Source organism: Austrofundulus limnaeus, unplaced genomic scaffold (genome assembly GCF_001266775.1).
Source record: "Austrofundulus limnaeus strain Quisiro unplaced genomic scaffold, Austrofundulus_limnaeus-1.0 Scaffold3, whole genome shotgun sequence".
Classification (NCBI taxonomy): domain Eukaryota; kingdom Metazoa; phylum Chordata; class Actinopteri; order Cyprinodontiformes; family Rivulidae; genus Austrofundulus; species Austrofundulus limnaeus.
The window spans coordinates 7,210,290-7,219,959 of record NW_013952405.1 but is presented as its reverse complement, the minus strand read 5'-3'; the positions used below and the strand labels follow the sequence as shown (position 1 = coordinate 7,219,959).

The 9,670-nt window shown below is 37.9% G+C and overlaps 1 protein-coding gene across 1 annotated transcript; it reads right to left on the bottom strand.

Annotated features, from left to right (window-relative positions):
* Positions 1-1,548: 1,548 nt before the first annotated feature.
* On the bottom strand, positions 1,549-8,713 carry LOC106522537 (zinc finger protein 271). Its single transcript, XM_014015572.1, has 5 exons — positions 8,465-8,713; positions 7,676-8,065; positions 6,162-7,282; positions 3,522-3,633; positions 1,549-3,347 (listed from the first exon to the last, which is right to left on the bottom strand). The coding sequence occupies exons 1-5, from the start codon at positions 8,478-8,480 to the stop codon at positions 2,134-2,136; spliced, it is 2,853 nt and encodes a 950-aa protein (XP_013871026.1). The 5' UTR covers positions 8,481-8,713; the 3' UTR covers positions 1,549-2,133.
* Positions 8,714-9,670: the final 957 nt, after the last annotated feature.

Here is a 9,670-nt window from a genome sequence, read left to right as displayed (position 1 = left end):
CGACATCTGGTGAAAATTTCATGTCATTAGTACCTCTAGTAATATATTTACTGAGAAAAATGTTGACGTGTTCAATACTTATTTTACCCGATGTATTAAGTTACATTTTCCTTTAGATTTCCCTAAATTATTACATACCTGGTTTCTTGGCCCTCTGAGCAGCTCTGTCATATCGTGCAACCTTTAGGGAAGATTTGTTAGTTGTAACTTCAACTGACTCTGGGCGCTGAGGGAAGATGGATGGAACATAGTCTGGATGGGACTGGACATTTACTTTCTGTCCTAAAGATAACAAAGACAATAATTTACAGAGAAATATCAGATGAAAATGTAGGGCTTGTGAATAAAACTAAGAAATTAAAACTTTCTGTTCTATCCTAATCTGATCTTTGCTTATTTGTATTCTGTTTCAGAAATCTGAATAAACTAAAGAGTTTAAAAAAGGGGGGTTGGGGGGGGGAACTACACTCTCACAATAAAAGACAACAGAGAGAACATGGAAAATGGAGGAGTTGTTCACTATTTATCCTCCAGTTTCACTTTGGTTATCAGCACGATTTAAAAACTGTTGTAAAGTTCTAAGTCACTAGTTTTGACTAGAATTACTACAGTCTCAGAAAGGGTGCATTTTTACGTATTTGACTCAACACTGGCCGGGCAAGTGCATGGACTACTGATGTTTAAACAATTACAGTGCTAACAACTGTTATAAATGACCTATATTTTCTTTTTATGTTTCTAAAAGCAATACAAATACGTACCGGTAATAAAATGTGCCGAACACACATACGTGTGCTTGCTTCGTGGTGACCAAAGCTTTGCAGGATTTACAGATCCATCTGGGTTTTGGATGCCTCTGTTGACTGCCGCTTTCCATTTCTCCCTTCTGGCTCCTGATGAAGGAAAAATGAAGAACTTTCTATCGGGATGTTTTTTTATGTGCGAAGTGCAGTACTTAACGCAGCAGCTTTTCACCATTTCACCAATTTCACCCGCCGAAGCACTCGTTGTTTTCCCCCAAACAAATATGTCTGCCTACTTCCGCAACACGGTCACGTGACAAAGTACCCGGCTGTTTGAGCTCGAGAAAACACCGGTTCTGTAGTAAAAAGCACTAAATGTAGAAACCTACACCCCTGGCATAGTTCATTTTGGTTTTGTTGTTTCTGTTCTCTTCTCCTGTTCTGTTTTTATATATTTGTAATTATATTGACGTGCAAAAAAATTATCAAAAAAGAATCCCTTGCGCAGAAAAATTTACAAGGCTTAAGCTTCAAAATACTTTCATCCACATTATTTGTTATTTAATGTCTTTAAATACATTTCTACTTTAAAGCTCATTGCCCACTATAACCCCACAAAAAATAAAAGATTCATATCAACTTGGTAAATGTTATTAGAGCTGCTAGTCGAGAGGTTTTGCCATCCTTAATTCATATTTCTGAATTAAACCTACAGCTATGTCACTAACAGATTTAACTTAGCACAAGGATCAGGACACAACATAATAACCTACAATGTCAAACCAGTAAACACAACAACAAGGTGTCAGTCAAGTAAGGACCTCTTTTATTTTATTATTTGTTTAAACAAGGTTTGTTTATTTTCTAACAGCCTGATCTGCCACTTGAATGTTATTGTGTTAAAATCATATAAGTCGCGAAATAAAGTTAAAAAAGGGTAATTGTGTAACATTATATAAATTATTGGAGGAACCATTAACAAAATCCATCATTCGATTCCCGTCACAGTTTTGGGGTCATGGTTTTCAGTCTGATTCCCTCTTTTTCCCCCCTATTTTGTCATCACTCCTGTAATACATCAGCATCAGATACTCTGCAACTAATGGTTTTTAAAATGTGTCACTCTCAAAGTATATAAAAAATATATCAGTGTCTAATCTTTAAAATAAGTTTTCTTGATGCTGTCACCGAGTTGGTTGGTGTTTTAGAGACATGCTCACTTGTGAACATCTGCAAAAACAAAACAAAAAAATGAAACACTGTTCTGATTAACTCTTTTACGCTTAACTCATAATTTAGACATGAACCCCTAATTTAAACACAGTATAAAACATTCTGAACATCCTAGAGACAAAACAGATTTACAGTATTTGACTCCTTCTCCTTTATATTACTTGTGCTGTTTTACGTGTCTCACTAGGTCCCGTTTCCTTATAAAAGCTGCCTCACAGACAGAGCAGCTGAAGGGCTTTTCTCCAGTGTGGTGTCGTTTGTGTTCAATGAACGCACTGTGCCATTTAAAAGTTGCATTACAGATGGAGCACRTGTAAGGTTTTTCTCCAGTGTGACATCTCCTGTGATGATGCAAATTTTCCTTGTACTTGAAACACTGACCACAGTCGGAGCAGCTGAAAGGCTTTTCTCCACTGTGCGTCCTCATGTGCTGCACCAAGGAAGGTTTCCATTTAAAAGCTGCGTCACAAACGGAGCAGCTGAAGGGTTTTTCTCCCGTGTGGATCCTCATGTGTTTCATTAAAGCATATTTCCACGGAAAAGCCACTTGACAGACAGAGCAGCTGAAAGGTTTTTCTTTATTGTGACTTCTTTTGTGACTATTTAAACTGTCTCTGTGCTTGAAACACTGACCACAAACGGAGCAGTTGAAAGATTTTTCCTCGCTGTGCGTTTTCATGTGTTTCACCAAGGATGGTTTCCAAATAAAAGCTGCATCACAGACAGAGCAACTGTAAGGTTTTTTGTCAGAATGACATCTCATGTGGCGAGTTACACTTTCCTTTCTGCTGAAGTTCTGACCACAAACGGAGCAGCTGAAAGGCTTTTCTCCCGTGTGGATTCTGAGGTGTTTCTCTAAAACATGTTTCCATCTGAAATCCGCCTTACAGAAAGCACAGCTGAAAGGCCTTTCCCCTGTGTGGATTCGTTGGTGTATTAATAAATATTGCCTGCGTTTGAATGTTTTACCACATTCAGCGCAGCTGTGTACCTTTTTATCACCGTTTTTACACATTGCGCCAACAGGCACTTCATTAACATCTGCAGAATTTAAATCCGACTGAGCTTCACTGCTCTCCTCCCAGTTCCCGTCGCTGACGTCTGTGTCTGAAGTATTGGAGGGTTTCTCTTCAGGATCTGATTCTGGTCCCACATAGTCTTTGCTCTCCTCGGTTACGCTGAGATGAAGCTCTGACGACTGAGGTTTCTCTTCATCGTCTTCACTCTTCACCGGGCTGAATGTGAACCGTGTGATATCGGCCTSGTCCTGTTCCTCTTTAATCTGTGGGGAGGTTTGAGCCTCCTGGTCCAAACTGGGACTCCAGTTCTCTAGAGGAAGCTCCTCTTTGATCACAAACACCTGCTGGACATCTGCAGAAAACAGTTTACAGATCAATAAACGATTGAAAAAGAGAGTTTTTAAGGTAAAATACTACTTTTTCTCCAAATACTCAGTAAATTACAGGTTGTCCTATGATTTATTTTCATTTCAGAGTGTGAAGGATAAAAAAATACATCCATTCTTTGATAAGCACAGATAATCACCATCATCAAGCTGAGAAAACAGCTGCTCTCCATTCGGACAGTCTGGCCCTTCCACTGTTTGTTGCCTTTTCTCTATCACTTTCAACATWTTCAGCCACTGCAACAATTTTCTCTATGAACACAAACAGCGTCGTTCACTCCGGTCCCCTCATTTAGCTTCAAGCTAACCATGCTAAGCTAACATCTGTAGATTCGCAGCCAATTTATTCATCTAAGCAAACTTTAAAAAAATTAAAATTACAGAGAGCCATCCGGCATTTTCTATAAAACATACGGATTCTAATAATTCACTAAGCGAGGTTGTAATACAGAATGACACACGGACGCAGAAATGTTTACATCCGTCACTTACAGCTGCTGCTACGAGGAAACCACTTCCGCTGACGGGCGGAAAAAGAAGAAGCTGTCAAAATAAGAGCTCAGCAATTAAACACAATCATGTTGGTTCAGCTATACTTGTAGTTTCACATTTAATTTGTTCTGGTTAACAAAAATTACAAATGTGACAAATAATTAAACTGAGTCAAATCAAAAAAGCTAAATAAAGAAGAAAACGTATAAAAAGCTGAACTACCCAGCACTTTATCATTATCTTCTATGAGACATAAAGCAATGGCAATAAATAAATTACACGGATACTTATTTGTGTTATAGTTTTACTTAATTCACATTTAACAAAAATACAGCTTACATAATGTCAAAAAAGTTAAGTCTGTCAGGAGTCTTGTAAACCAGTACAGTTCATTTACCTTCAGAAACCATTGTTATGACAATTTAAAAGAACTAGAAAATCTGGATTCAAAAAAACAAAAAAGAAAGTTGACCAAAACATGTTGCAAAAAATTTCAAACCAGACACGTTTCAGAAATGCAGAAAACAAATTTCTTAACATAAGAACAAGCTGCTTTGAGACAGTCACTTCTGTTCATAGTTTATCTAAGACTACAAAATAAGAGCTCACATTGAACTATAGTTCCCCCCACCACCCCCTACTAATTCATTTTATTTATTCAAGGACAGAACATACAATAACACACATAAAAAGATGCATTACTTGCTGTGTGCAAATGCCTTTTAACTAATGAATATATTGTAGACCCTGCCTCTTGTTCAACTTTTAAGATAATAAACTTTTAAAACTAAAATAGAAGGCACCCTGTCTCTTGTTCAACTTTTAAGAGAATAAACTTTTAAAACTAAAATAAAAGGCTAAACATCTAGAACGTACCACGAAGCTGACAATAAAGAGCAACGATTAAACACACATATAAAATCAATACAAATAACAGAACAAAACATAAGCAGATCCAAGAGAAAAAAGTGTAAAGCAAAATCTGCAATATAAATAGATTTGTTTTATTTCACCTGAGAAACTAAAACTGAATAATCATTTTACATTTTTAATATTGTTGTTGCCAAATTTTTTCTAAATCTGAGGACCTCTTAACAAAACAAACAAAAAAATGCCTAAAGGATGTTTTGTTCTTGCATTAATTAACAACTCGATGGGACAGTTTTAACATAAAACTTGTGGCGAGTTACAAGACTAAACACATAAAATGTGAACGCCTCCGAATAAAAAATGCTATTTTTTTTGACAGATATCTTCATTTTAGACAAGAAGAAAGTACTTGTGAACACATGGATCTAAAAAGTCCACATGAATGAGAAAAGTAACAGAATTTTCCCCCAGAAGAATAACATTCAGATATTTGAACTTTTCAACAGTTATTTTAAGACATATTTGTTTGCCAAACGGACGTTTTTCTTCATAAATTGTAAGTTAATTAGCAAAGTTTCAAAATGCTTCAACCAGGGGGCAATGTAACCTCAATTGTAGCAAAGTAACTATCAGGAGAACAAAATAAAAGACTAAATTAGCATATATTGCTGTAAAATGTGTTTTCACACACTACTATTGCATCAGATGGCGTCTCTGTTACCCTGTTTCATCTGCTGCTTAAAATTCAGAGACAAAAGCACAAGTTCCAGAGAAATTAAACAGCAGATGAACAGTGTGTGAATAAAAAAGACACAGGAACCCAGATGCATCATAGTTCAGATGATACAAGTTCACAGGTTCAATGGTTTAACACAGTTTATCTTTAAATGTTCAAGTAAATAAAAATGGACTGAAAACATATGAAGCAGCAAAAACAYTGAATATCAAAAACCTGAAAAAATATATTGCCTCTAATACTTGTAAAACTTTACTGGAACATTTGGCTTCTTTGAAAATGTAAAGTAACGAAGAAGTCGAGACTTGTGTGCGTTACTTTAAACCACACATACTGCTCAAACACGCAGGAGCTTATCTACACTTCTCATTTAAAGCACCATCGAGCTAACAGTATATTTTAAACTCAGACATGAAGTAGTTCTGAATTGTTTTATGCATCTGCCTCTGTGTTCAATAATCAGTCTCTATAAAGCAGCTGTAATCTCGTGCTTTAGCTGYTGATGACTGAGTGAATCTTTGGTTGCAGCTGAAAAGCTAATGACTCTTCTCTCGTGCTGCAGTCAAGATTTGTTTTTACAAAGCAGCTGATAAGTCCTGCTTATTTATGACACTTCGTGTAGCAAGTGAGGTATCTGGTTTTTACTGACGCTTTGGCTTCAGACTCTACAGCTGAACAATTATTCACCTGCATGGGTTTTCATGTGCTCCACGAAATCCTGTTCGTTTCCAAACGCAGCATCACAGTCCGAGCAGCTGAAGTTTTTCCCTCCACAGCGGGTTCTTGTGTGCGTTAAAAAAACGTTTCTCCACCTGAAGGCCTCCTTRCAGACGGAGCAGCTGAAAGGTTTTTCTCCCGTGTGACGCCTCATGTGACGAGTCAGCGTTGACTTTTGGCTGAAGCTCTGGTCGCAGACMGAGCAGCAGAACGGCTTCTCTCCGGTGTGCGTTCGTGTGTGTTCCACTAAGGCGTATTTTCGCTTAAAAGCTGCGCTGCAGACGGAGCACGTGAATGGTCTGTCGTCCGTGTGCTCCTTTGTGTGTTTCACTAAATCGTGCTTCCTTCTAAAAGCCGCACTGCAGATGGAGCAGCTGAAAGGCCTCTCCTCGGTGTGGATGACCGTGTGTTTCACTAATTCTTGTTTCCTCAAAAACGTTTTTGCGCAAACTGAGCAGCTGAACGATTTCCCTCCTGTGTGGATTTTGACGTGCTCCACAAGAACGTATCTCCACCTGAAGGTTGCCTTACAGATAGGACAGCATAAAGGTTTCTCCCCCGTGTGACAGGTCATGTGACTAGTTACACTATCTTTCCGTCTGAACCTCTGACCACAGAGTGAGCAGCTGAAAGGTTTCTCTCCTGTGTGAATCCTGCTGTGCCTCAGCAGTCGCCACCTGTAGTCGAATGTTCTGTCACATTCGGTGCAGCTGTAAAACTTCTTACTGCTCTCTACGGGATCTTTATTAGCACTGAGAGGATTTAAACGCCCACTCTCCTCCCAGTTTCCATTACCGTTTTCCACTTCTGGAGAATCTGTAGTTTGGTCCACTGAGTCGGATTCCAAATCCTGATCTGGAGCAGAGGTTCCTCCATTCTCGACAGTCCAGCCGCGATGAAGCTTCTGAGGTTTCTCTTCATCATCTCTGCTCATCACAGCAGCAGGACTGAATGTGAAYTCGGTGATGTCAGCCTCCTTCTGTTCCTCTTTAATCTGTGGGGACGTTTGAACCTCCTGGTCTACGCTGGTTTGGTTACGCAGCTCTGAAGGGAACTCCTTTTTGGTCACCAACATTCGCTGGATGCCTGCAGGAAACAGACATGCAGGCAAATGTTAGAACCAAATATGTTTGTATTATTACTAAGGCTGCRCGAAGCATTTTGATTTTCTTGTCATTGCAAAGGACTGTAACAAATCACAGCCTAACTTGATTTCAGGTAACTTGTATTCATGTTCTGCTAATAATAATATACTTGGTTAATCTAATAGACTCATTGCAAACTGCTTTTGTTGCACCTTGACTGTGAAAAGTCTTCCTCTGGTGCGACATCTAAAATGGTAAGTTTTATAATTCCTTCTGTCTGAGGTTAGAAATGTTTTTCAGAGAAGCTGAAAGGTTTTTCTCATGCTTGGATTATTTGTCTAAACAACCTGTAGTGGTTGTTTCATCACAATCAGTGCAGCTGTAAACTTCTTACCGTTCTCACGTCTTCTATCCTCAACAGAAATGTTTTGATTATTCCTGAGGCAGTTTAAACCTGATGGACGTTCACCACTCTCCTCCCAGCTTCCATCCCTGTCATCTGAAGCTTTGTCTTCATGATATGATTCCAAACACGAACAGAGATCCGGTCTTGGTCCTGCAGAGTCTCTGCTTTCTTCCGTCTGGTTAAGGTGACGCTCTGGGGACTGAGGTTTCTCGTCATCATCTTCACTATATACAGAGGCAGGACTGAAGGTGAACGCTATGATATCAGCTTCCTCCTGTTCATTTTTAATCTGTGGAAGCTTTAGGTCCTTTTGGTCTGGTCCGAGACTCAAGTGGTCAGGCAAAACCTCCTTTTTGATTATCGACAGCCGCTGTACGTCTAAAGGAAACAAATACAAGCAAGTTTCAGTCTTGTGTTATATTTGAATAGCAGAAACAAGATATAGAAACATACTGTTTTGAAATACCTCTTAAAAGTGCTTAAATATATTAAAAAGACTTATTTTGGTAAAATAAATACATTCAGTCATTTAAACACATGCCAAAGTCACGGTGTGTTTTTAACTCATGAGTTATTTTTGTCTTAAATAACAGATTTAACCAATCGKGGTACTTTTTTTCTGAGTTGTGTTCAGATCAAATGCACCTTAATAGAAAATCTTTTCAAGTCTACTTTGGTTTAAAGGTGTACATCATGCCTTTTTAATTGTGCTGGTGGTTTTAAAGGCCTAAAGTAAATAAAATAAGATATGTAAATTTAAAAAAAATACATGGATACCATCTTGAGGGTCCATTTGCTCGTTCTATGTTGGTTCGTCCGTCTCAGTTAGCTGTCTTTTCTCCAAACATCTGAACTTCTGAGGATTTCCCACAATCAGAGCAGAAACTTTACCCTCTTAACCTCCATCAGAAACAGTCTGGTCTTCAGGACGTGTCGCTCTGATTCGCTGTTGCCGCGACTGTGTCTGCTTCCAGCTAACATGCTAAGCTAACGCACGTAACTTTTGTTGTTCATGCGAAAAAAAAATAGCTTATCCCACCCACCCCCACCCCCCTAATGTTTACAAATGAAGTAAAAGGCGAAACAMGATACACGATTTCAAAGAGCGCATGAGCCGGAAATGACGTCAACATCCTGCGACTGGCAGAAAACCTGGCGCATAAACATTTGAACTGAATTCAGCAGGCTACTTTATTTTTTTATATTTAATTATTTTTAGTTAAATAAACATAAAAGCATGCTCAAAATATATAATACTTTGCGGAAAATTCGCGTATTTGTATATTTTTCTTGATGGTTTTAATATTTTTATGAGCCTAGCTTTCTGAAAGACACAATCTGACAATCAATTAAGAAACCAAGACTTTCTTGAAAAAGACAAACAAAACATTTGAGCTGTGAAAGGAAACAAGAAGAGAAACAATCAGTTATATTGCTGCTAATTTACAAATGAGTCTCATCTACTGCTGAATGAATGAATGAATGAATGAATGAATGAATGAATGAATGAATGAATGAATGAATGAATGAATGAATGAATGAATCTTTATAGATCCTGTCGTGGAAATCTTTATCTTACCTAGACAAAAACATGAGATCCAAGAACAAAAAGTACTCCGTGAAAGGCCAATCAGGATTTATTGCAATATGCAAGAAGAAATGTAGGGCTCTAAAAGATCATTTATTTTTCCAAGACAGTTCCTTCCTCTTGATCACTAAAATAATTTGGAAAAATAATTGTCATTTCAAAAAACTTGAACCAATTATTGGTCTAAACAAGTCCTAAGCTGAACTTTTAAATAAGCAATCGACCAAGAAAATACTGGTCTTTCTCAAAAAATTAGCATATTGTGATAAAGTTCATTATTTTCTGTAATGTACTGATAAACATTAAACTTTCATATATTTTAGATTCATTGCACACCAACTGAAGTAGTTCAAGCCTTTTTTCTGGTTCAAAACCGACACTTTTGAACCAGAAAA